This window comes from Sphaerodactylus townsendi, linkage group LG06, assembly GCF_021028975.2.
Source record: "Sphaerodactylus townsendi isolate TG3544 linkage group LG06, MPM_Stown_v2.3, whole genome shotgun sequence".
In the NCBI taxonomy this organism is placed as follows: Eukaryota; Metazoa; Chordata; class Lepidosauria; order Squamata; family Sphaerodactylidae; genus Sphaerodactylus; species Sphaerodactylus townsendi.
The window spans coordinates 104,930,268-104,957,379 of record NC_059430.1 but is presented as its reverse complement, the minus strand read 5'-3'; the positions used below and the strand labels follow the sequence as shown (position 1 = coordinate 104,957,379).

Below are 27,112 nucleotides of genomic sequence, written 5' to 3'. Positions count from 1 at the left end.
TTTTTGGTGCCAGCTCTTGGGAGGTACAAATTGGGCAAGGGGCTGGTGGATCCTGCCATGGCTGACACTGACAGTCAAAGGGCAGAACCAAAAGAAATTACTAACTTGCTCTCTGCCCTTTTCCAACTCATGAGCTATCAGGAGGGAAACAGAAATGGAAAAGGGAACCCAAAATGGGTGCAGTGGAATTAGAGTTGCCAACAGACTTGGATGAAAAGGTCCTGCTTATTTAATAGTGTGCAGTCTGAAGCCTTTTTAGGGCATGGAGGTAAACAATATCTCTTTACTCCTCCATTAACAGGATAGGCCTTTCCCCCTCTTTCTATGACTGTAGTCAAGCCTTGACTGTACTGGACAAATGTTGAGGGACTATATCTCCCAACAGCCCCTGGCCATAAGAAATGGCTTTTTTGTGATGGTGGGGAGGTCAGAGAAATGGAGGGGGCAGAAAGGAAAGCCCTGTGGGAGCTCTGGTGCCAGGAACAAGCTTGTGAGAGTGCAGGAATGCCAATCTCCTGGTGCTGAGCTGGAATTCTTCCAGAATTACAACTGATTTCCAGACAAAATAGATCAGTTTCCCTGGAGAACATGGTAGCTAGGAGAACATGGTAGCTACAGAGGGCAAGCTACAGCAAATCATCCCTACTGAGTTCTCTCCCCTATCCAAAGTCTCCAAGCTCTGCCCACAAATCTCCAGTAATTCCCCAACCTGGACTTGGCAACCTTAGGACCACCAATGGGGCTTGTTGTAGTTGCTGGCGCATAGAAGTTCTGCCGTCAAACTGAAGCCCAGGGAGAGTAGAGACTTTGTTTAAAATTGAATGTGCTAGAAGGGCCTTGAAAGGAGAACTGTTAACTATTTAACAAGCAAACACAAAAGGCCCAGTTAAAGGAACTTCTCCTAAGAACCCAGTTTTTAATTCTTGACCTTTCTTAAATGAAGCTTCCCTGTTACCACTTGTTGCTGTTAAGCACATGGCACCGCAGTGGTTGGCAGCAGCCCAATGGGGTTGCTCAATGCCAAATGCTCAACCCTAAAATGCCCTCAGTATTTACCGGTACCTCTAACTTGATTTGCACAGTCACGCCTACTAGTATAATTACAGCAATATTTAGAGAAGATGCCTTCAGAGTCACCAAAAAAGGGCAGAGGTGGAAAATGCCATTTCAAATTGGCTGCAAGCCTGGTGCTCAACAGTCTTAAAGCCACAACACAGCCAGTTCCTTTTCCTCAAAGCCATGGATAACTTCTCCGTGCCTTTTGAGGACAAGGAACTGACTACTCTTTTGTTCTCTCCGATTAATGGGAAAGAAAAACACCCTGATGGAGGAAAAACAAAACTCGACCTCCTTTAGCAGCCAGAGAAAACAGGGGGAACCGGTCCTGTCAACAGAAACACCCTGTGGCCAGATTTGGGGGCAGAAGCCACAGCTTGGGGTGGGGAAACATGCTGTAGCTTTCCATTTGAAGTACACGAGACCATATAAAAGTAACCCATCCCCCTAAGACCACTATGTCCACACTACAGTTGCCTCATGGCACCACTGACTTCTCCAATTGCAATTACTTGCAGGATCGGACCACAAGAGAGCCCCCTCCATGTTGCCGGCTCCTTCCTGCTTTCTACGTTCTCATATCGAGATGGCGATATCTTGATACAACACCAGAGAAGTCTTTACCAAGGCACAGTACAAGCAGCATCTGTTTCTGGAATTTTTAAAATGTTATTTCACACAAGCCTCTTTATAAAACCAAGCTTCTCCTGCAGCAGAGAGAGAGAGAGAGAGAGAGAGTATGGGGGGCAGGGGAGTGGGAATGGAAATCGGCTGTAGCACATGGTCCCCCTCTTCAGCAGTGTATGGTCCGGTGGTAATCATTTTAATCTTTATTTGGAGGGGAGATTTATTTCAGAGGGCTGGCAAGCATCAATATTATAAATCGCAACAACAAATATATCATAACAATAGCAATTTAGCTGGCTTCGAATATGTTACAGTAATCTTGAGATCTGGCCCTTTGAAATTTCTGATTCGGAAGGCTGCGCTGGCGAGATCTGGTGGCGGAAATCTGGCAGACTTCAGCAAGCAGCCGTGGGGCAGGCACTGGGTTGCCTCCTCTCATGCAAACATAGAAACTTGAGGAGACCACACTGCAGCCCCACTGCTCAGCTAAGAGTCCTGAGGTAAGCACTCCTTGTATAATGGGTAAATGTGTCAAAGCCACCCCGGAATTTACCACTAAGAGATTTCACTATGCCCATTCTTGGATCACTTGCTGCCACCAGATGTACGCGGCAAGCTGCGGTGCACCAGTACTGTTCGACGGCAAAATGGCGTTTTGTAAAATACATTAACCGATATCAAGCAAAAGGTGAAGCAGGAATATGATCTTTTCCCAAATTGCAGTTCAATAAAAATACATTATTTTATTTCTTTACCTTTATCCTGAGGTAAAATTCTGTAACATAGCAATGTAAGATCTGTTCCGCACAACTGAAATAGGGCATCCTGAGGATGCAAAAAAAGGCATGCTGGGAAGGCACTCCAAACAGTCTTTTTGCCAAGATGTCTTTAGGATGCCTTATTTCTACTTCAAAGTGCACCCTTTCCCCCTAAGCCGCTTCAAGACATCTCCTGCGTGGCTGTGCAGAATGCAGACCTCAGGAGGCGTCTTATGTTTCCACCCAACTGTTTTGCTGTCTGGTTAGTGTCACCCTCAGCTTGCGCCACACATTTTGTGTGCAGTTGAAGAGATTCTCCCTGCCTCAGGATTTCTTTTCCTGCAGGCTCTGATCCTGGCAGTGGCGTAGTGGCTAAGAGCAGGTGCACTCTTATCTGGAGGAACCGGATTTGATTCCCAGCTCTGCCGCTTGAGTTGTGGAGGCTTATCTGGGGAATTCAGATTAGCCTGTGCATTCCCACACACGCCAGCTGGGTGACCTTGGGATAGTCACAGCTTTTCGGAGCTCTCTCAGACCCACCCACCTCACAGGGTGTTTGTTGTGAGGGGGGAAGGGCAAGGAGATTGTAAGCCCCTTTGAGGAGAGAAAGGGGGGATATAAATCCCAACTCCTCTTCTTCTTTTCAGCCCCAAAAGTACATAGCTGTACTCCTGCCAATTCCAGCAATATATAGTTTTCCTTTTGTATTTTTGAGGAGCTAACCGTAACTACACAGACGGGCACAAGAGAATCTTAGTTGCTTGGAAAATTGGTTTGCAGTCCATTGAAAAGCATAAAGCGACCACCTCCTGCACCCACTCGAGATTGCTTATCTGTGTGGAATGGACCAATGCCCTCTTGGGGACGGCGTATTAAGCCTGCCCATCACCTCACCAAACATGTTAACTTTAATTCAGGACAGCTATTTGCTTTGGGGAAGAAGCAAATGGACACCAGGATTTATCACCAGAAACCGTGGCACCTTACTTTTTGCTATGTTTGTGCAGGAAGATGGGGAGTCTCACAAAGAGAAGGCCCTGATCTACATGGTGAACACTTCCCAATGTTAGGTGTGGCAGGGATCCGTCACCAGAGTCCATTTTCACTGGTATTCTAGGATATTTACCCATCATCCTTCAGCTATGAAACTCTTTGAACTGCAGGACATTTTACAAATGTAGTACAACTGCCATTTCCAAAATATTCTTCCTCAGGATCTTTTGTTTCTACTATGGCATCCCCGTATCATTTGGGGCCACCCTGTCAGTCCTCAGACCCATACAGCAACCATTCTCATTACTTCACTCCCTCAGGGTCAAGTTGGCCAGGCGGTGAACGACAGTTGTATGAGGGTCATTAGGCTGTCTAAGTCAGTTCACTTTCTGTAGATTATTAGCTCAGGCAGGACTTGACAAATCCCAGGCAGCAGGTCGCCATGGCACTTAGAAATATCACTGTGCTATAGAATTGTCAATCCCCTCTTAGTGTGGCAGTGTGGAAAAATTATTTTTAAAATGGCTGCCTGGCTGACAGTGTGATATCAGATCTGGGGGAAACCCAGAAGTGATATCAGGCCACTCCAGGAATTTAAAAAATGTAGTTGTTTTACCATACAGTTTCTGACAATTCATAGAGAGGTGTGATGTCTGAGGTTTTCCTGCAACTGATGTAACTCTGTCACCCTCATGTCCCTGTCCCAGGTTGTCAGGATGGACCTGGTAACACTAACACAATTTTAGCATAGTGTCTTTCAGTGATCCTCCATAGAAGAGTAATATTACCATTTCACTTCAAAAAAAGGTTTTACTGCATGATCTGAAAATACATGTGCATGACGTTCTTGTCATTGCTTGTTTATATGTTAACTTTACATCATTCAGATGGTGGTAGATTAATACATTTCTTAACCAGTTGCTTTCTAAATGGGTTCCAAAATTCAATGAAACAGATTTTTAAAATATTAGTGAAGTTAAGAGAAATTGGGGAGAAGTTGGGTTAGGTTTAGATGTAAACTTTGTGTTGTAGTGATGACAAAAATGGTTCCCCGATATTTATTTATACAATTGTGCAATAGTTTTAATGACATCATGAGAAACTGAAAAGGTTAGGATCAGATTTTATAGTAACAAAAATTAGAAAATACAGTCATTAAAATGCAAACCCCTGAAAACTGAAATTTAGTCCAGCTGCTTAATTTTTGGGCTTGCTCCTGGAGACACAGAAAATTTGTCAGGATCTGACAGGCACTGGGATGTAGAAAAATTCTGAGGTAACTGGGCTTCAAAATGGACCATTTCTCCCAATCATATCCCAGTCTTTACCCTCATTAACACCAACATTTATCTTCTGGCTTCTTCTTCTTCTTCCTCTGGTGACTGCTGGAAGGCTTTTTATGAATGACCTTGACGCCATCCCATCCTTCCAGCAAGTCAATTTCTTTGCTTCTCAGAGCCTCATAAATAGCATTGGTCATGGTGTCAAAAGCCAGATCCACGTTGGTGTTGTCCTTCGCTGAGGTTCCAATGAAGCGCGTTCCCAGACAAGTGGCCATCCCTTCGGCTTCCTCAGTGGAGACTCTGTACTCTGACTGGAGGTCACTTTTGTGGCCAATCAGAAGGAAAATTACTTTGTCCATTACCTGGGCAGTTGTCACTTCGTTGTGCCACTCAAAGATGTTCTCAAAGGAACTTCGGTTGGTCATATCGAAGACCAAGAACACGCCCACCACATTACGATAGCAAGACCTGGTGATGGATCTAGCGACATAAATGAAAACAGCTCATCAGACTTTTGTGAAATTATGTGAGACCTTTGCTTATGCCATTCATCCTAATATGAAATGCCCATCTCTAGACATTCTCCACATGGCTTCTTGCCTTCCAGATGTGAATCTAGTACTTGGATGCATTTTATTCAAAAGTAGAACACCCCTAAGCTTGCTGATGAGATTCTTGGGGAAATGCTCTCACTATGTTCAGAAGCCATTGGCACTGAGCAAGGGCAGCCATGGGCCATAGCAGACATTTGTATTTCAGTCATTGCAAAACTGCCATTTCCTCTCTAGTTTCTCTGTGCAGTGGAGCATATAACATTTAGTGGGAAAGGAATTTGACACAGCACGTAATGGGTCAGACTGGAGAGAGCTGGGTTCTCATCTCCATTCTGCCATGGCACTCACTAAATAACCTTAGGCCAGGAACTCTTGGACTAATCTACATAAGGTTGTTGTGATTATAAAAGAGGGAGGGGAGGAAAAATGCATGCTGCCCTGAGCTCTTTGTAGGAAGAGTGAGATAAGAATGTGATAGGTGGAAGTCTTCCAGCCCTGCATACTCCATGGAGTCCTTGCAGGGTGATGCCCCCCCCCCCCCCCACAGAGAGAGAGAGAGAGAGAGAGAGAGAGAGAGAGAGAGAGAGAGAGAGAGAGATATTCCACAAAATTGATTTCACACCTCTGGTCAGACTATGTCCTTAATACCAACCCCATATTTAAACCAGTGAATAAGCTAAAGGTTATCAGGCATTCAATTCATTTCCTTGAGGGCAGTTAAAAACCAGCCATTTAGTGAGAAGTTTGGCGAGCTTGCTCCTTTAAAGACTAGTGACACGAGTCATTGTGGTGTAGTGGTTAGTGTGAGACTAGGATGTAGGGGACCCAAGTTCAAATCTCCATTCTGTTGACCTTGCTGGGTGACCTTGGGCCAGTTAGATTCTCAGCCAATTTACCTCACAGGGTTGTTATGAGGATAAAATGGAGGCCAAGAGAATGAGGTACGCCACTTTGAGTCCCCACTGTGGAAAAAAGTGGGGTATGAAAAAAGTAAATTAAATAACTCAAGAATAAATAACTTTGCCTCCTCGTGCTGTACCGTTAAAGGGTCCTCCTCATGCCTGATTTGAGGTGTTGCCACCTGACTGACCTTTGGCCACTGATGGCATCTCGTTTATAGCATGCTACAAGATTGCAGTCATGAGCATGTTTGAAGCAGGAGTGGGGAGATCAGTATCAGGCCAAGTTCCAAATGGCCATCTAGGCCCCTGGGACAAGAAATGCTGGATTAGAAGAGTCTGAGTGTGATCCAGCAAGGACCTCCTTTTGAAGCAGCAGTATGTAAACAGCATTTTTAGAAAAGTAAATCTAGTTGAATTTTTTTTATAACAGAGTTATTGGTTCTGCAAATATTCCCATTTTGCATTTATGGCAGTCTGGATTGGGGCAGATTGATAGTGGTAGTGGCCCTTGTTCGTGGCACAGTCTGTGGCAGCCTGTCCTTTTTTCTGAGTTAGAATTCCAACCCTGACTTTACCAGTTAAGAAACCTTGACTATAAGAGATGATGCTTGCAGTACAGTTTTGGAGGTCTGTGGTAGAACAAGTAGATTTGAGTCTGGTGGCTCTTTAGAGCACCGTATACCCCTTTTGGGGTATATGTTTTCATCTGACAAAGGGAACTTTGATTCTTGAAAATTTATACCTAGAAAATCTTGTTGGTTTCAAATGTGCTACTGAACTCAAATCTAGTTGCATTACAGCAGTAGAGTGGGTGGATTCTAGTTCAAAAGCAAAAGTAAATGTAATCAGAGGAAAGAAGGCAGTCGATTCCTAATCTAAATTTCTGCATTTGAAAGACACATGCCGGGAGGTATACATCATGCTGCACCCCACCCCAGCCTTTGTCTGCATAAAGTAAGGGCTACCTGAAAGAACAAAAGCTTCCTGTTGAGATACTTAAAACTAACCATGCATGTTCCAAACATATATTATGATGTCAATTCTCCATCATTACCAGCATGTCAGAGGTTGTGCCATTGAACTCCGTTTCCCAGGTCATTTTTAAAAAGAAAGACAAGAAACCAAAACCAATTAACCTTCTCTCTCTACCCAGCTGAATCTGCACAATATTGTATATTACCTTTTATTAATTTTATACTTTATTGCATTGTAAAATCATCTTGAGATTTTTAAAGCAGTATATAAGTAAATGACAGTATTTATTTTATCTACGTTACTTACACATGGCCTTTCTCACTGGGACTCAAGGTGAATTACTGAAATGCAAGACTAGCTTTTGACCACAGGCATACAATCAAAAAAGGAGGGGGTCATCTTACATTTGCATGCAAATTACAATTATATCCAACAATGTTTTTTTCTGTATATGACTTTTTTAAGGGAGTCGTCTTGCATTCAGGGTTGTCTTCTTTTTGACTAACTACAGTAATCCTAAACAGAGGAAAAATCTTGACTTCAATTAATTTAAAAGGATATAAACTCTGCTCACTACAACTTTGCCTACACCCTTGAGGGTGAAATGCAGTAACCCCACATACTGTCCTGATATCGTTAAACAGACAAAAGGATGAGTTTAAAGAACAATTAATATTAAAGAGCTAACTATAACAGATAAAAAACTTAAAAATAAAATAAAGTTTGTCAGCAAGCAGGGCATGTAAATTAGAAGGGGGGGGGGAATAGCTTGCGTAAAAGGAGGGGCAAGGCAGCCACTTAGAATTCCTGTGATTTCACTGACCTGGATGGAATTAAAGGACCGATTTTAATATAGAGAGGAAGTGCCCAAGTATCCTCCGGCTGGGTAGACCCTGTGGGGAGTGATGATGGATTTCTACTCTTCAGTTCAGGGGGTGGGGAGAGGGATTGATATTTAGGAAATTCTGGAGATTCGGTGGTAGTGTCTCAGAGAGCACAGTGTGGCTGTGGTGCATAAAGACAGTTGTTTCCTCTGCAGGAACTGATCCCTGTAGTCTGGAAATCAGTTGTAATTACCAACCTGGAGACTGGTAACCCTAGGGGGTGAAGCCCTGAAAGGAGGCATGGTAAAGGAAAATAATCCAGAACTCCTGTTGCAGCAGTATCTCTATTTCTGGTGTTTGGAGGGTGGGGGATGCCCCTTCTTACCTGAACCTTTCTTGACCAGCTGTGTCCCACAGCTGAAGCTTCACCTTGATGCCTGGCGGCAGCTCCATAACCTTGCTGTAGAACTCCACACCTACAGTGGGGAATGGATCCGGCACGAAGCACCTCTCAGTGTAGCTCCTCAGCAGAGAGGTTTTCCCCACAGTGGAATCACCCAACAAAAGGACACGGAATTGGTAGTGCCAGTTCCCATTCAGATTGCACGCTGGAGCCGTCCGAAGGGCAGCCTCCTTGTCAAGAGATGCATCCATAGCAGGAGACAGAGCCATTGCGTGAGGCTACCACCCAGCAGACAGACAGCACACAGCTTTTGGGCTGAGCTCTGGCAGGAGATCTTTGACCGGATCAGGTCTCCACCCTCAAACTAATAGCCCACCAGGGCAAAGGGAGATGAGACCCTCTGCCCCACCCACGACACACCCTTCTACTGTTTTGCTTTGCTAATGAGCCTCTGTATCAGATGTTTGATAGCACACAGAGGTATAGGAGGTGGGAAGGACAGGACAGATGCAAAATCAAGGAGGGGTCACTTTAGCTCATTAGATCAGTTTCCCAAACAACTGCATTTTTAAGGAGAGTCAGCTAAAATGTCACCAAAAAACCATTCTGTTGGTTTGGGATTTTTTTTTTGCAAGCTAGCTCCTGCTACACTACTCAATTCATCATCCTCAAGAGTCAATTGCACAGGCGCCAATGTTTAAATCCACCGCTGCCTGATCACCTTATAATTTAAATCATTTGTTCAGTTCACATTTAGTCTGGAATAGATTAATGCAGGCATGCAGCTTTGTACTGCAAAACCCTAATGGGTCCGGAAAAGCCCTGCTGGATCAGACCAGTGTTCTGTGAAGTCCAGAATCCTGTTTGGCACTGCAGTCAATCAGTTGCCCAGGAGGACCACAGACAGGACAGAGAGGCCAGGGCCTTCCTGTAGTTGCTTCTTAACTTTGGTATTCAGAGGATGACGACCTCTGGACAAGGTCACCCTGTCTAGAAGCCATTTTTGTACTTCTCCATTAATGGCTCAGAGCCACTGTGCTTTTGGCCCTCACTACTTCTACTATTGCATTTTATTATGTTCGTTAAGAACATGCATTAGGAGCATGTGCTTGATAATGCTTAACATGTTAAATAACAGGTTTAGAAGAACTGTGGCAGCAAACTGCAATATGTCAAATCTAGTAGCCTGGTTGTCTCCTCACAGCGACCTTTAGGCCTTATCTAATCACCCTTCCAACCCCCACATGGATGGGCCTGCATGTGACCTGAGGCAATTACAAAACTTCCTTCTATGCCCTCACCCGCTCATAAACAGCCAGATAGTTAAGAGATAACCCAATTTCGTGAAGGTTTTTTTAAAAAAATCACACATTTCCTTCAGTTCCTCCCTTTAAACATGTCAAAACAACAAGGAAAGAGACTGATGGTCAGAGTGCTGGACTAGAATCTGGGAGACCCAGGTTCAAATTTCCTCTCTGCCATGGAAGCTCTCTGGGTGGCCTTGGACCCATCACATTCTCTGCCTAACCCACCTCACAGGTTTGCTGTGAGGATAAAATGGAGAAGGGGAGAATAATGTATCCCCGTTGGTAAGAAAAATGAACAGACACAGGTCTAATAGATGTATATGACCTTGATTAAATGAACTGACTCACCAAAGTTTAGGCTGGGACAAATCATGTTGGTTTCTCATAGAATTGAAAAAGACCACAAGGGCTATCAAGGCCAGCCCCAGAGGTGGGATCCAGTAGGTTCTCACCAGTTCCCGAGAGTGGGTTACTAATTATTTGTGCGTGCCGAGAGGGGGTTACTAATTGGGTCTGCTTTTCCGTTAGAAATTCCATTAGGTCCAAAAATCATAAAGTCCTGTTGTTTCCTATGTAGCTGGTTAGCAAAGGTAGAAAACGGGATAATTCTCCCTGTTGGGCTGTTTTAAAAACATGTTTCAGAAATATGGTAAAGTTCCTTGTTTAAGGAAAGTATCCTTTTTTTGATTTCTAGAAACAAAATCAAGTATTTGAAAGTATTTGACAGGCAGTCAATTAGAGGAGTAGTAGTAGTTTCTGTTGGCAGTAGACAATAGGACTTGCTATAATGAGTTTAAATTATGGGCAGAAAGATACCAGCTGGAAATTAGGAACTTTTTTTTTACAGTAAGAGTTTTTTACAGTAACAGAAATTATTAATACCTCGCCCCTGAAATGCCTGGCCATGCCCCCACCGTGCCCCGCCCAGCCCCATTGGCGCTACGCCACTGTTTGAATCCCACCACCATGGGAACCTGTTACTAAAATTTTTGGATCCCACCACTGGCCAGCCCTCTACCATGCAGAAACAGACAATCGACGCACCCGACAGATGGCCATCCAGCCTCTGTTTAGAAACCTCCAGACTCCACTACACTCCGAGGAAGTGCCACTGTTGAACAGCCCTAACTTTCAGGAAGTTCCTCCTAACATTTAGATGGAATCTCTTTTCCAGCACCTTGAACCCATTACTCCTTGTCCTAGTCTCCGAAGCAGCAGAAAACAAGCTTGCTCCCTCTTCAACATGACATCCCATCAAATATATTTGTATATATATTATATACTTGTATTATATACTTATTATATAATTACTGCACTACTTTTTTCATCATTCCTATTACCCATCTCCTCTCACTTATGACTGTATGACTATAGCCTGTGCTGACATTTTATTTTATTTTATGATTTTACATTTTATGTTTTTATTACTATTGATTGTTTCCTGATTGCTTACTAGACCTATATGACAATCATTAAGTGCTGTACCTTATGATTCTTGACAAATGTATTTTTCTTTTATGTACACTGAGAGCATATGCACCGGAGACAAATTCCTTGTGTGTCCAATCACACTTGGCCAATAAAGATTCTATTCTATATTTAAACTTGGCTATCATGTCGCCCTTTAACCTTTTTGCCAAACCAAACATCCCCAGCTCCCTAGGTCTCTCCTCATAGGGCATGGATTCCAGACCTTTTACCATTTTGGTTGCCCTCCTCTGGACCCGGCCCAGCCTGTCAATATCCTTCTTGAATTGCAGTGCCCAGAACTGAACACAGTTACCCGTTGTGATCAAATCGCCATTCACTGTAAAACATAGCAGGCCTCTAGGCCGATCACACGCTGCTCAGCCTAACCAACCACACAAAGATGTTGAGAAGAAAATTCCTCTGTGCTCCCTGGAAAATGAACAGCTAAAAACACTGCAATGACCTCTTAGCTCAGTGGTTCTCAACCTTCCTAATGCTGCGACCCTTTAATACAGTTCCTCATGTTGTGGTGCCCCCAACCCTAACATTTATCCATTTTACAGATGGAGAACACTGATGCAGAGAGCCTTAGGTGACCCCTGTGAAAGGGTCATTCGACCCCCGGGTTGAGAACTCTGCCTTAGCTGATAGACTCCCATTCTGCTCAATCTTTGCTATTTGTATATTTTTTTTAGTGCAGATTAGCAGGCACAAACATGCAGGTGAGGAAGCTTGATAGCATCTATGTAATTGTTCTGCCAATTCAAGCATGTAAGTAATCTGATAGAAGCTTCACGCATGGAAAGCACAGAGAAAAGGCTATTCCTCCCTCACTGGGACTGTACCGATTGGAGTGAAAAGCCAGAACCCACTTATTAGCTGCTTCAAGAGTTTTCACATATGCAGTTGCTGGCTAGTTTGGGGAGGAGGTAAGTTATTACTGCTTAAGAGCAGCCTACAGCCACCTACTTTGCCACCAAGAGACACAAGACATGAGCCATTGAGGTTCAGCATCCCATGTTTAAAAAGGACCCATTCCTTCAGCAAGAAAGCATTTTGCCTCCTCCATGCTCAGGGCAACATGCTTCTCCCTTCTATTTTTCCTCACAAGCCTGTTAGGTTAAACAGGGAGAAAAAATTGTGACTGGCCCAAATCACCCACTGAGCCTCACAGCCAACAACAAAATGACTGCCATAAAGGCTGAGGCACCTGTCACGGAATATTCGTATACAATGCAAGCATCCTCCCATCATGGAGGCAGCTATACCAAATGAGTACCTCTGCAGATATGAAGGTGATGCCTCCTGGGCCTTTTGAAACACCTCTGGCTCCAGTAAGGTGGAAGAAAGCCTCTTAAGAAGCAGGCCCAGCCCTCTTAACCCCTCCGTCTCACTTCAGCTTCCAATGCTGCTGCTTGCGAGAGTGCAATTTTTACTGTCAGTATTGCACTTTAATAATCTTCACACGGGTTCCCAGTGTGGTGGCTATGAGTACCACGGTGCTGACAACATTTTTAGAGTGTGGATGGATCTCTTACCCAGCAGGGCTTCTGACTAGCCACTCAAGATCCAATTGGCTATGCAGATTAAAATGTTTCCGTGGTAGTTGCCAGCAAAGTTTGTGGAGTAGTGATTAAGAGCAGTGGACTCTGGTGAACCAAGTTTGATTCCCCACCCCTCCACATGAGCTGCTGATTTGGTGAACTGGTTTCCTCACTCCTACACATGAAGCCTGCGGGGGTGACCTCTGCCTAGTCAGTTATCTCAGAACTCTTTCAGCCCCTCCTACCTCACAAGGTGTCTGTTGTGGGGAGAGGAAGGAAAAGGAGTTATTGAGTCTCCTTACAGGAGAGGAAGACAGATATAAATCCAAATTCTTCTGCTCTCATCCACTTTCCCAGTGTATTTTTAAAATTACCCCTCTTCACCCCTGCACTTGGACTTCCTCTGGATTTGACTCCATCTCCTGCAGCTTCCATTTTGGGGTGGCGCACACCACCCTGTGTCAAAATTCCAAAGGTGCCCACACACTCAAAAAGGCTGCGGACCCCGGATTTAACAGAACAGATCAAAACATCACACACCTATTCCCCTTATTCCAAGCTCCCCCATGAGCAGTCTGCTTCGTAAGATGGTTAAAATTTCTCTTAAAATAGAAAATTGTGAGACCACTTAGCTCCAGAAAGGGGCCTGTTGGGATTTTTGTATAGAAAGAAAGCCAGTCCTACTGCCAGACAGCTGATATTCTAGGATCAAATTTTCAGATTGCATGAGAACGGGACTTTTTATTTATTATTTTTATTGTATTAAATTTACTGCTCTGTTCTTTCCAGCCTCAGAGCTGCTTACACATATTATTAAGATATACACATTTATACTCAAGTGTTGTTGGAGGTAGCAAGATAAACAATGCAGACAGGAAAACAGTGAAAATCCTTTAATTTCATATTCCTTGCATAAGCTCTAAAATCAATTGTAAAAACTGTACATAGCACCCCTGAAGGTTCTTCGTGGACAGCCCGGACTCCTGAAGACCCTCTGAAATCCTAGAGAAAAACAAGCATGTATTAATTTTGTCACCATTTGCCATTATCTGTACTCCATAGATCAGAATGTAACAGCACTAAAGCACCATCTCAACAGTACATTATTCTCCTGCAGCATTTACCATGGTCTAAATTATTAATGGCTTATTGTGGTCAATTCTGAAAGACTTCCAGGCTAAACACTATGCAAATTTCCAAGCAGAGGATACAGAGTACCATACTGGATGGTTTAAAAGTGAATTAGATTCATGGTTGTCAAGATGGCTAAAAGGGATCTCCAGTTCAGAGCCAGTTATTCTCTGAATACCAGGACTAAGAAGTAACTTCAGGGAACGGCCTTGGCCTTTATGTTCCAACTGTTGCCCTACAGGGGAACCAGTTGGCCAATGTGTGAAGCAGACTAGATGCCGGACTAAATGCACCACTGGTCTTATCTAGCAGGGCTCTTACAGCACCAACCCTGGTTTAAATCATATGTCGGCTAGCAGTGCTTACTGGATGGGTAAGGAACAATTACTGCCCCATCCTGTTATTCTTCTCCTGTCACCTGGAAAACTGCACTGCAAAATTAAACCCTACAAAGTAATCTGAGGAGCTCATAAATCTCTGCCAAGCAATCACCTTTCATATACTGCTTCGTGTGCCATTTTCCCAACATGTCATTTGCAACCTTTAAAGAGCAACCTTGCCAAAAGTCCCCTTTGGGAACTCCCCTCACCCACTGCCTTGTCTCAGCCCCATATCCGCAGGATTCATCCAGCAGTCACCATAAGAAACAAGTCATCACAGACAAGGGCAGAGGTGGCTTTGTGTCTGAACGCCATCCAGGTGTTTTCAATATGGACAGAGCAGCTGTTGACATGCTGTCCAATCCAGATTAACCCACAGACAAGCTAACAAAACATTGCTGGGAGCTTTGTCTTACTTTGCTGAAGTGGTCAGCTGAGACATAATAAAGTCCAAGTGGGGGAAACAGGCCTCTGCTAGAAAGGAGAAAAGAAGCTTGTCACCAAACAAACACTCAAGGAATCTTTTGGCTCAATGGGGATCACAAAGCAGTTTACAAACTCCTCCCCCTATTATATCCTCCCAACAACCCCATGAAGTAGGATAGGCTGAGTGCAACTGACTTTAAGATCATGGCACAACAGGGATTTGAACTCTAGATTCCCAGATCATAGTCAGATTCCACAAACAGCCTGTGATAATAGCAAGACGAATAGACAAACAGTGATGAGCTCAGATACCCAACTCACTGTGTCTATATCGGACCTATCTCACAGCACTGTATGGGGAGGGAGGAACTGCAAGGAAAGGTGGGAGCAAAATATACCAGGCAACGGTTAGAACTGGGCATGCCCAAAGAGTGGAGTAGAGCCACAGGAGTTAGCATTTTGTTCCTCTAAAACAGTGGTTCCCAACCTGGGGCATGTGCCAGAGTGTTAGGGGGTACATGAGAAAAGTTACGCAATGGGATTGCTAATATGGGGGCACAGTTTTAGGGAAATTGGTATTACAGAAATAGACTTGCCATACAGGTCACAGGAAATTCTCACTGCTGCCTCACCAACCACATTTTCATTTTATCCTTTTCCATGAGGAAATCCCCGGATTCTTTTTACCTTCACAGCACTTAGTTTGTTAGACTGGGGATGTTAATGGCCCATGGTCACCCAAAAGAGCTTCTATGGCAGAGTTTCAAATCTACATTTAACCAGCCCTAGTCTAACTCTCTAACCACTGCACCATGTTGGCTCCTACTCATGTGGTTCAGCCGTAGTGCCATTCAGACTCAGCTGAGGTTCAGTGCAGTTTGAGAAGTAGCGGAGCAAAGAATGTCTTGTCAAACAGGAGGTACAAGTATATTTGTGTAGCAACATCTATTTCCCCCCACAACTTATTGGTTTCAGTGAAAGGTCTTCTGAAACTGTGAAGATAGTTATCAGCAATGCTGATCCATCAGGGTCCAGAGAAGTTGTTTCAAGCCAGCCTCACTCCCCATAAAGAGGTCAAGACCAGCTTGCATTTTACTTTCCCTCCTTTTTGACCATCAGATCGGTATTCAGATCTAATGGGAAAGGGATAGGGAGGGATCCAACTGCCCATCTTAGTGGTCCAGATCTCTTCATCTCAGAAAATGGGGGAAAAAACCCTACACAAAACTGCAGATCTAAACTGTACCTTGCAAAACACCTTGCTTGGAATTATTTCTGCTGCAATGGGATTCCTGTATTCCATCTGTAGAATAGCTTCAGGCACGTTCACGTATTTGGCCAAGCGTGAATTAATCTCTGGGATAGAATGCATTGAAGCATTAATTTTAACGAGAATAAAATTCTCGATTAGACCTTTTACCATATCAGCACTGGACTTTTTCGGGCCTCTTGCTCTACTCTAATTTTTGCTCAAGTGGAGTTTTAGGAGTATTCTCAAAATACCACCTCCCCTCAGGCTTTGTAATTTGGTGATAGAATCCAAATGACAGCATTGGTTGAGATGCTGTTTAAATAACGCAATTACCATTTTTGCCACTTACTAGAGCAAGCTTTCTGTTTCTTAGATCTTCTGGTTCCTTCACACTTTCTCTTGGACATCGTGGCACAGTTGCTTTATATATAGCCCGAAGCTCCAGACAGATGCTGGTCCGGAAATAGACAAAAAATGTAAAAGCACTGTTATTTATGCATGGCATGCATCTGGATTAGACACATAAATAATTGAGCCTTTAAGGGACATTTCATCATTTGGTAGTGGGGGTGCCCTTAAATTAGAATCTTGAGTTGGGAGAGACCACAAGGGCCATCAAGTTCAATCCACTGCCATACAGGAATACACAACCAAAGCACTGCTGACATATGGCCATCCACCCTCTGTTTAAAAACCTCCAAAGGAGGCGGCTCCACCGCACTCCAAGGCAGTGTATCCCACAGCTGAACAACTTCAGGCATCAGGAAGTTGCAGCTGGTTTGCAGGGCCAGAGATGTTCAGAGGCAGTTTGCCATTGTCTGCCTCTTCCAAAGAGTGCCTCTCTCTTCCAAAGACAAGGAGGTGTGTTTTTCCAGCACTTGCTTGCAATCACTTGCTGTAGGCAGTTTCTGACTCTCCACCCTGTCCCCAAACACCTGCTGTCCTATTTGCTTGTCTTGTTTGCTCCACTCTCTATCCCACCCCCAATTGCCAGCTGCCTCTCAGCCTCCAGGAAAAAGCCACTGCAAAAATGTCAAGAGTCTCATGTGGCTCCGGAGCCAGTTTGCCAACCACCCCCCCCCGGCCTAGATTGATGAAATTCGCTGACTGCCAGGGAGGGCCCCCCCCCCCCCCCCGCGCTGGGTGTCCCTTTACACCCACCCAAGATTAAGCGCTCAATGAGCGGCAACATTTTTTTCTGTGCAGCAGCAATATGGGGATTGTGTGGCTGCGCACCTTGCAAGGAACATGGATAACAATCACACTTCTACTATACCAAAACCGCTCAGGCTCCTCAAGGACATCAAGCAAAGCTGCTTTTGTATGGCACATTTGCTGCAATCAGTTTTACAAAGCCAAGTCTCAAGCCCTCATGATCTCCAAGAGGGAAAAGCACCAACAGGTATGCTACCTTCTGTAAGGCAGTTCCACTCTGAAGTTTCCTCAAGAGGTAACTTCTGATAATCTCTATGAGCACAGGAAGATAGATCAAGGGAGTTTTTAAAAGTCTACAAAGAAACAAATTCCTTCCCGAGTAAAGCAATATAGGAGGGTCGAGTGACATCCCCAGATAACCAAGCCTGAAGAGTCAAAGTCCCCCCGCCATGCTCTCGCATGTTGTTGGAGACCCAGTGGCTATTTGCTAAGCCACAGCTCTTGGTTAACATGCACTCCATTTGCCTGAAACACAGCAAGGAGACATGTTAGTGTTCTCATCTCTTTTACCTAAGCTCCAAACAGGCCATGGTACAAAGGCAGTTTCTTGCAACTCACAGGCAGATTATTCTTTCACCTGTTGGGAGAGATAGAAGGCAAGGCTATTGCATAACAGTAACTCCCATGTCTTATATTAGAGAAGGATGCCACAAAGCTTTTTGAGAACCAGAACATTTTGGGAAGTTCTGAGCTAAGTACCCTCCTGTAATGGAGAGAATCAATGTTTTCTGCAGACACAAAGATGCCTCTTAGGCTGTTTGGTAGTAGGCATGCTTTGAGAACTTGGTGGAAAAGCAAGAATTCTCCTTGCTTCAGGAAAAGAGGGGAACCAAGAAACAGAATAGCAGCCACCATGAGCAAATCAGGGACCACTGTAGCTCCTGGTCCATGCAGAATATCCCACCGTCCCATCCCAAGCACAGGCACTCCAACACCAACTATGACCACTCAGTCCCTAACAACCCCTCCCCACTTGGAAGCCTGGATGTGGTTGACACCAGGCACGACCTCAACAAAGAGAAGTTGTGCCTCCCTAAAAATGTTGCTGGACAGTTACCTGGAGACCAACTGAACAGCGACCGTCAAGGAAGAAAGTTACTTTTGGCACCTTTTTGACCACATCAGCCACACAAGAGACAGATGCAGCTTCGACAGGGCCAGCATTAAGTACAGCATTAAGATCTTGAGAGTAGGGAATTATTTTGCATAAGCGTCTAGACCTGAATATCTACATTTTCCTGGAAAAAAGATGGTAGAGTTGTTGATGTATGCCAGCAGAGCACTTGTTTTAATCTACCTTCCAGGATTGTTGTGTAAAAGTCAAAAATGAATTCAGCCAGCATGTTCTGCAGCCACACAGGGAGCTCTGAACCATAATCTCCCTAGCCCTGTCTACACATCAAACAGAATAAAGTTGTAGATCCCTGAAAAGGCAAAATGGTTGTTTGTCATTGTCCCCTTCCCCCACGCAGTAAAGCTTTAAATACAACATTAGCGTATCAATGCTTAAGTCTAGCTCTTGGTGCCAGACTAGGATCAGGAAATGCAGATTCAGATCCTTGCTTGACCATGGAAACTTGTTGGAGAACCTTGGCCTGCCTCTCAACCCAACCCACCTCACAAGGTTGTTGTTCTGAAGATACAGTGTAGTGGAGGAAAGCAATGCTGTAAGCTACACTGCATGCCCACTGGGGAGAAAAGTGAAGCATATCTAAAAAGGCTGGGAAAATGCTATTTGCCCACTGCCTGAAAAAGTACAACCTATCCTGCCCACAAGCTACCTGAGCCACTCTATCCTGCTGCATATTTGCTGGGGATTTAGTCCAGTACTAACCATTCTGCTACACTGGCTTAAACAGCACAGGCAGCAGCAAGAATGAGGAGATTGCTACAAAGGGGGACTTCCAGTGTGGGGGGAAGACGGGCAACATCTCTCCTGAGCAGGAGAGAAAGAATCCACTTTCATCTGCCTGCATCAGGGTCAGAGAACTTTCTCAGACCCGTCAACTCTTGTATAAACAAGAGAAGACACAGCAGATTCACTTGGAGTGCTTGCTGGTCAGGAAAGGACGACAGCAGAGGACGACAGCAGCACAGTGCGGTGGATGAATAGAGGCCAATGGAGCCGTATGCCCTGGAACCAGCACAAAAATATCTCAAAGCGAAAACCCAAATTGGGGTAGCAAAAAGAAAACAGTGCAGATTGAAGAGGCAACCCTAAGGTGTGCGTGACAAGCACTGTCGCGGAAACAAGCAAAACAAAGCCAAGGGGTATAGCGGAAAGCGGAAACAAGGAAAGCAAAACAAACAGAAGAAACAACAGAAATACTGATGTAAGTACAAAATAAAAACTTTAAGCTTCAAACTCTTCTGCTATTAAAGCATTTAATCAGAACAAACTTGAGAACTTTGAACGTTACCTTTAAGAAATCAGAGAGTACTTTGTGGTCCGGATAGACGGGAGGAAGTCTTGAAGGAAGGTGAAACCACAAATTGAACAGGAGATCCGGTGGTGAGGAAGTAGTGGGAATAGAGGGGTGTGGAGGGTGCGTCCTGGACTACTTAAAACTCAAAATCTGAAAGGGAAAAAATAAAAGTACAACGCGTTGTTGGACATAGCAAAGCAACAGAAAAAATGCAGCCAACCAGGAAGAGACTAAAGAGAGACTGACAAAAATAGGAGATTGCTACAAAGATCACCTCCAATTTCATGCTCTTATTGGGGCAAGAACAGGGTACAATATGTTATAATATATTAATTTTTATGGATAGAAAACTCCACTTTCAACCATAAAAGGGATAAAGCGAAAGCAAAAATGATTCATTCTGAATTCTTTTAAGGTCTTAAAAGATAATCGCACACACAGAAGAGGAAGAGAAGAACGAAAAGGTAGACTTTTCTGGAGCAGATCATGTGCTGGGCTTGCATACAGAAGCACAGGGTTCAAAGCTCAGCAACCTTAAGTGACAAGGTACTAGACTTCAGAAGTTTAGGCTGCTAAACTAGGATTCCTAAACAGCCTGAAGAAAACCTGCCCTCACCAGGCAGTGGGGCTGCAACATGCTTGCACGAAGGGGGAAGACCCAGTGATGGGATTCAAATAATTTAACAACAGCTTTGTTGCCCTAATGACTGTTTTAAATATAAAAAAAAATGATATACCGAAAGATAGTTTATTATTTCATACAGTTAATACATAGGTGTCAAACTCGCATCATGCTGGCAGGGATAATGGGAACGGTAGTCCATAACATCTGGAGGGCCACGAGTTTGACACCTATGAGTTAATACTTAAATAAGTACAATAAGAGGTACACAAAACAAGAATATGTTATAAGAGTTTTAAAATATTAATGAAAAAATATTAAATACCTGATAAAAACTTATTTGAGATATTTCCATATTGCTTCTTGATGGGCGTCCCCACTTGCAATATTCTCTGCTTTTATCTGAGCATCACTGGCTGTGTGATTTATTGTTAACCAGATTTTCACTGTAGGAGTAGGATCCCATTCCTTTAGAGGCAGGCCAAGTAGACTAATCGTCATTGTGTTTGATATGTTAGAAACAGGCAGGCGGCTTCTTGTCTCTGAACATATTATGTTCATCTTTGAAAAAACTCTTTCCACTTCTGGTGAGCTTACAGCAATGGTTCTGACAATATTTTTAGCTCTTTGAACATTTTCAGGAATTGCATAATTCTGTTGATTTTTCAGGACGTTTTCCACGAAATCTCGATAATCATTAATATCAATTTGGTAATTAAAGATATCATTAAACACAAGCAATTGCTCTTCAGCTGCTTTCCATGGAACTACTACTTTTTCAATATTCCAGTGATCTGGCTCCAAAAAATTGAGAAATTGTAACTTATTCCGATGTTCGCAATCCATTAGTCTTTTTACCAAATTCGTTACGATGTTTTCTAACAGTTTTTCCCGAGGAAGCCCGACGAATTGATGATTTTCTACAAATTTTATACTTTTGAAGGCTTCTGAAGTAATTAATTCACCAACTTTTTTTTCATACGGACCCTTTTCCTTTGCAAGCATTTGAAATGCTTTAATAGATCTTATCACAAGTTTTTCAGCCTTTATTAGGTCTATATTTCTCACTTGCAATGCATTTGTCAGAAGAGAAATTTCGTTTAAAATATCAATCATTAATGCCAAATCACTTAGAAAATATGTATTTTCAAGACGGGCAGCCATACCGAAGAACTTTTTGTTTGAAGAAAAATAGTGATGTAGTGCTGGATAAGCCTGCCACACAGCTAGGGTGGACCTTAAACTACAGGCAGCCCATTTTGGTCCCAAAACTCTACCAATCTTTGTAATTTCAATTCCAAGTTGTTCAGATATTTGGGAAAGTTCAATTTGGCTCTTACTGGATTGATGAAAAGTAGAATAGATCTTACTAATAAATATTTTGAAATGATTTACTTGCTTAATATCCTTTATCGAATCATCTAAAATAAGCGGGAGCCGGTGGTTTAAACAGTGCCATATTACGATGTTTGGAAACTCTTTTGCAATCCTAGTGCTCACTCCAGATTTTCTCCCAAGCATGACGCTGGCGCCATCGGAGCAAAAGCCTATTAAATTTTGTTCTAGGTAGTTCTTAGTAAGCCCAACATTATTTAAACTTTCCATAACTGAAGAACATATTGTCTCTGCATCTTGGCTTTCCAATTCAATCAGCTCAACGAAAATTGTTGGCGATGCAGCTGAATCCTCAACTTTTAAGAAAAGCACAATAACCGGTTTGCAGGATATCACCGAAGCTTCGTCAATAACCAAACATATTTTCAAATTATTTTCAATAATCTTATGAAATATTTCTTTTCTAGTTTCCTTTGCAATGAAATCAACTACTTTCTCAGCAGCTTCATGGGAATGTAATTCTATTCCCATATCTAATCCATTTTTAATTTGAACTTCTATCTCATCTTCTATGTCTGAAAATGGCTGACATCTTTTTGCCAGGCTGTAAACTGTATTAAATACTCTACAAGTACTTAAATATTCTTCGGTCATTAAATATGTTTCATTCATCGTATGCATTGCTTCCGTTACTGAATCCTGCTCACGTTGTTTTAAGTTCTCTGCACAAATGTTATGAGCTCTTGATGCGAAATGCTCTTTCATTTTTTTCCTTAGGGAAGCTTGTCGCACCCCCTTATTTCTCCCTGATGCCTCAATCTGAATATATTTCCATTCTTTTGACACGTGAACACTTTTCTGTCTTATTTTCCAGTCACATTTTGCACAATAATCGCAACCTAACTTTTTGTTTAAAATTACCAGTCCGTCATATTTTTCCTTAAACTTGTTATATTGTTGCACTGTCCAGCATTCAGGAAGATTATCTTCAATGTTGGAGTCGTCATCGTTTTCTATTTTAATAACCGGCGTGCTGCTTTCTCCATATTGGAGTGGCTGTGCTTGTGCCTGTCTTGAACCATCCAAGGCCCATTCTGATACCACAGAATCTGATTTTGGTTTCTTATTGAAAAAATCTGTCCAACTCTGTTGCCTTTTCATTTTTTTAAGGGACACTACAAAAATAAAAATAGTTCTATTTTAATATATTATAGAGCAGCAGAGATGTGCTTATATATTTGAACATTTTTACTGGCTCTATCCACGTGTGGACATATCATAAACTTTTATAAACAAAGCACTGTGCTAATACTATTGATAAACATCAGTCAGAACATACATTTTCTTCATTTTATCGACATTAAATGAAAATTTCTTGCTGAAATAAATAAATGGCATAAGCTATGCATATTAAATACGATAGAATAATGTGTACGACAAACCTTTTGTCTCGTGATAAAAACAGTTTTTGATTAAATATATCCGAGCTCTGGTGCTTTCAGTGCAGCGGCCTCAGACAATCGAAGCCTCGGGAAACCTAAGAGTAACATTTGCATACATGTTATTGACAGGTAAATAATTTTAGAGGTGTTTAAAATAACACTTCAGACAAATCTGCTTAAAAACAACTATCTGCAGGAAAGAGAAAACACAAGTCTTCCACCCAGAGGAAAAATGACTCTGGCTTGTTAGCTCAATGAGATGTACAAGTGGAAAAGATAATATCAGAGTGACCTTCACCTGCACAAAAAAAGATTCAGTTAAATGTGGAAGGTGTAAAAATCACAAGGAGCTCTCTGTATTCAAAGGGTAAAACACATTTGTTTTGATTTAAAATGGGAGTGGGGTCAGGGAGGATAAGAACAACAGTGATGTAACACAGATGCCCAAAGGAAAGCGCATGTTACAAACAGATGGATTTGTTATTTCAGCAAGAAATAAAGATAGATGTAAAAATGCATCTAAAATAAAACCTCTAAGAGATCACCCCCCAATCTAGCTAAAAATGCTGCCCCATCAGCCTGATTGTGACTTTACCCATACAATGCTACAGAAATAGTTTTCCATTTTATTTAAAAACACACACGGCAATTTTTAACACACATTGTTATCACTCCCATCACCAGCCCACATAACACCATCATTCTTAGTTATCACTATTAATCATCACCATTGAGAAGCGAAGAGACGTAAAACATTACTCGACCTTTCCTCCATTGCATGTTGCCTGTCAGAGTCGGGCATGTTTTGGTCAAGAACTGGGTTTGGGAGCTGGGAGAACAGGCTTTCAAAGGGCATTGTGCTGGTTCTGGCTATGTGTGCAGGGAGGAGGAGGAAGGCAGGACACCACTGGTGGGGAGAAGAGGGAGGAGGCGTGCACACACACCACAACACTAGACCAGGGTTTCAACTCTGGTGCTTCAGATGTTCATGACTACAATTCCCACCAGCCCCTTCTGGCATGGCTAACCAGAGTGGGACACCCCTGCACTAGACACTCAAAACACACAGTGATGACAGCGCTGTTTCTGCTGGACACTATGGAATATCTTGGTGGATTCTGATGCAGACCCCCCCCCGCCCCCCGCCATTACACACTCTTTGCAGAGGAAATAGCAATCCACAATGGAGACCAGCATCCTTGGCAAAGCTTTTTCACGTGTGAATGGAGTAAAGGGGGAGGGGGGGGAGATGAGTGAAGGAATGAATGAACTGCTACCTCCAGAAAAGCTCTATGGGTTGCTGGGTGAGGTCTTGGAACTCTCTCCCCCCTCACTGCATTCTTCCTCCTCCTTAGGGAGACATAAGGGAACCCTATAATGATATTTAAAAGGCCTGGGGGGATCTAAATCGGGATCTGGGGGGGGGGGGATGGCTAACTAGAGTAGAGCTTAGCATGCACCAAGGATTTCAACTTCAAATACAAACCATACTTTAAGAATGTATGTATATATTCCATTAAACAAATAACAGTAATATAAAATACCTATAACATATGTCAGTATCAAATGCATCTATTAGTATGAGCCTAAATTTTTAGATTTAAACTGATTTTTATTTCCATTTTGGCCTTCCTACCCACAACCCCATGTGCAAATGGTAGTTATGAATATGCTTCCTCATTGCTTTCCTCAACAGCTCTACAAGATTGGCAGGAGAGGCACTTTGCCAGGTAGCAATTACTTGTGAGTAAGGGATGCTGGGCAGACATGCAGAGCTTTCCCCCCAATCTGGGTCAAATAGATTCTTGCCTGTTGGAGAAAGCAAGCGAGGGCTCCCTCTGCACGGCTGTTTCCAGACCTCCGGAGTGAGCTGGAGGCGTGGCGGCGCAAGGTTCCTGGATCTTCCACTTCTTGCACCTGGGAGATTTCCCTGCCCCAAAAGGCTACCTGTGCACAGAGCCCTGATGCAACCCAAATGAGCACGTGCCAAGCCTATGCGCATGCCCAGCGAGAAAGTGAAGCCTCTGTGAAGCCCCTGCCCTTACCTAGCCTTTCCTTTTGACCTGAGTATTACAGGAGTTCCAGTCTCTTTGCCCAAAAAGCATCCTAGCGATACAGCAAAGGGTGGGGGAAGGAGCTGGGCGAAGGGGGCGGGGCAGTTGAGCAAAAGGATAATATAAAAAGTGGAGGAGCAGAGCCGAGGGAGGCGCGGCGGCCCGCAAGATTGGCGGGGGCGCCCCTAGAGTTTAGGCGGGACACACCATTTAACAACCGGTTGGGCGAACTAAACAAAACATTAGGAATCAGTTCTGCCCAACCAGTCCGAATCCCACCTCTGGGAAGACCTCCTGCTTCTACAGCTGCAGCACAGCCGGTCTGGCTTCCTCTTTCAAGGTTATACTAACAAAAATAAGAGCCAGGTTTTAAAATGAGAAATGCAACAAAAAAACACAACGCTGTTCCAGAGTCCCAAAACGACCAGGTTAAAGGACATTCGCTTCCTCTGCCCACCCCCACCCACAAGGACCTGAAGAATCCTTCCAGCCAGTCGACTAGACCTCGTCAGCCGATCAGTCCCTCTTTTGATTATATTTTATTATTAAATACAAAATAAGGACTCTCAGTTGAGGCTATCGACACTCACTACAGCCCTAGCCCCCCGGGAAGAAAAGGATGGCGATGGATTTGAAAACCCCCTTTTTTTCCCCCTTTTGTTTACTAACCTCCGCACAACTCGACGAAGCAACCGGAAAGAAAGAGCGCGGAGCGCGACTGACCTTTTATAGCCACGTCAAGTAACGTGGATTCCGATTGGCTCTTTTTAAAAACGCGTTGAAAGTGCTCATGGGAAATGTAGTTGCCTGGGCTTTTCTCGCTCGCAAGGGTGACCTTGTTTGCTGAAACCGCGGGAAAGCAAGCGGAAGGAAGGAAAGAAAGAAACACCCCGCTCCCATTTTGCAGGGTGGGGGATATGATTGGTTAGGATTAGGTCAGTGAACAGTTGTTTTGGCCCGCGCCTTCTTTCTCTCTTTTAATGGTTGTTCCTTGCTCTGAGTAAAGTGGGGGAGCTGGTTCACTGATTGCAGCCGGTCTATGGATCGCCTGAGAGGAACTCGCGTGGATTTTTCTCCAGTACCAGCTTTTAGGGCTAGAGAGCCTACTTTTCACAATGCAAACGTTTTAAGTAGAAAATATGATTAAAAAAACCCCTATCATGTCAAATGGCCCTGTAATGCAGGAAGGACATTGTGCAGCATTCAAATTTAAAAAACGAGAGATCATTCATTAGTGATGAAAAACACCTGGAAATGCAGGTTAAGCCCCACATTTTGTTAAGACTGGTATCAGGAGGAGTGGGAATTCGTATAATCTTGTTAGTGTAGAGCCTTGTAAATAATCTCTTAGGGTTGCCAAGCCCCACGTGGTGATTGGAGATCTCCCAACATTACAACTGATCTCCAGATTGGTTCCTCTGGAGAAAATGACTGCTTTGGAAGATGGGACACCATGGTATTTTGTTCAGGTAAAGTTCCTTCCCCTACCCAAACAATGCACTCTCCACGCTCCATCCCCAACAGCCTAACCCAGAGCTGGCAGTCTTGTAATTGGGTGGCAGGTACTGAAGGAGGGGTATATATGTGTGTGAGAGAGCAAGACCCTGGAGAGCCATGGATCTATGGTCTGATAAGTTATAAAGTAACTTCACGTACAATTTACCTACAAAGAAGATGGCTTGATAAACACCCTAACAAAAGTTATACTCAGAAACTTGTATAGGACAGGACATAACTGTAACTTGTATGTAAATATAAACAGCTAGGGAAAATAAAAAGTAAATACGTCATCCATATGTTATGCTTGGGATTATTAGAAACAAATACCCTAATACAGGGAGCAGTAGTGGCATAGTGGTTAAGAGCAGGTGCATTCTAATCTGGAGGAACCGAGTTTGATTCCCCGCTCTGCTGCCTGAGCTGTGGAGGCTTATCTGAGGAATTCAGATTAGCCTGTGCACTCCAACACACTCCAGCTGGGTGACCTTGGGCTAGTCACAGCTTTTCAGAGATCTCTCAGCCCCACCCACTTCACAGGGTGTTTGTTGTGAGGGTGGAAGGGCAAGGAGATTGTAGGCCCCTTTGAGTCTCCTGCAGGAGAGAAAGTGGGGGATATAAATCAAAACTTCTTTA

General features: G+C 43.5%; 2 protein-coding genes and 4 non-coding genes across 8 annotated transcripts; all 6 read right to left on the bottom strand.

Moving 5' to 3' along the window:
- Positions 1–4,274: 4,274 nt before the first annotated feature.
- RAB42 (RAB42, member RAS oncogene family) lies at positions 4,275–8,680 on the bottom strand. Its single transcript, XM_048500292.1, has 2 exons — positions 8,358–8,680; positions 4,275–5,197 (listed from the first exon to the last, which is right to left on the bottom strand). The coding sequence occupies exons 1-2, from the start codon at positions 8,642–8,644 to the stop codon at positions 4,768–4,770; spliced, it is 717 nt and encodes a 238-aa protein (XP_048356249.1). The 5' UTR covers positions 8,645–8,680; the 3' UTR covers positions 4,275–4,767.
- Positions 8,681–13,574: 4,894 nt separating this feature from the next.
- LOC125434705 (E3 SUMO-protein ligase KIAA1586-like) lies at positions 13,575–25,708 on the bottom strand. 3 transcript variants are annotated; one of them, XM_048500289.1, is made up of 9 exons: positions 25,649–25,708; positions 22,926–23,020; positions 20,474–22,658; positions 19,521–19,676; positions 17,611–17,677; positions 16,235–16,337; positions 15,880–15,989; positions 14,624–14,681; positions 13,575–13,698 (listed from the first exon to the last, which is right to left on the bottom strand). In XM_048500289.1, exon 3 carries the CDS (start codon positions 22,642–22,644, stop codon positions 20,485–20,487), a length of 2,160 nt encoding a protein of 719 aa, XP_048356246.1. In that variant the 5' UTR covers positions 22,645–22,658; positions 22,926–23,020; positions 25,649–25,708; the 3' UTR covers positions 13,575–13,698; positions 14,624–14,681; positions 15,880–15,989; positions 16,235–16,337; positions 17,611–17,677; positions 19,521–19,676; positions 20,474–20,484. The 3 variants fall into 3 exon arrangements, with proteins under 3 accessions (XP_048356246.1, XP_048356244.1, XP_048356245.1); XM_048500287.1 differs by lacking the exon at positions 15,880–15,989; XM_048500288.1 differs by lacking the exon at positions 15,880–15,989 and having other exon boundaries at positions 14,624–14,678.
- Positions 14,422–14,493, bottom strand: LOC125435997. Its single transcript, XR_007244973.1, has one exon. It is a non-coding gene; the product is annotated as a small nucleolar RNA SNORD99 (small nucleolar RNA).
- LOC125435990 lies at positions 15,672–15,791 on the bottom strand. The gene has a single exon (XR_007244967.1). It is a non-coding gene; the product is annotated as a small nucleolar RNA SNORA61 (small nucleolar RNA).
- LOC125435989 lies at positions 17,426–17,556 on the bottom strand. Its single transcript, XR_007244966.1, has one exon. It is a non-coding gene; the product is annotated as a small nucleolar RNA SNORA44 (small nucleolar RNA).
- LOC125435985 lies at positions 18,122–18,263 on the bottom strand. Its single transcript, XR_007244964.1, has one exon. It is a non-coding gene; the product is annotated as a small nucleolar RNA SNORA16B/SNORA16A family (small nucleolar RNA).
- Positions 25,709–27,112: the final 1,404 nt, after the last annotated feature.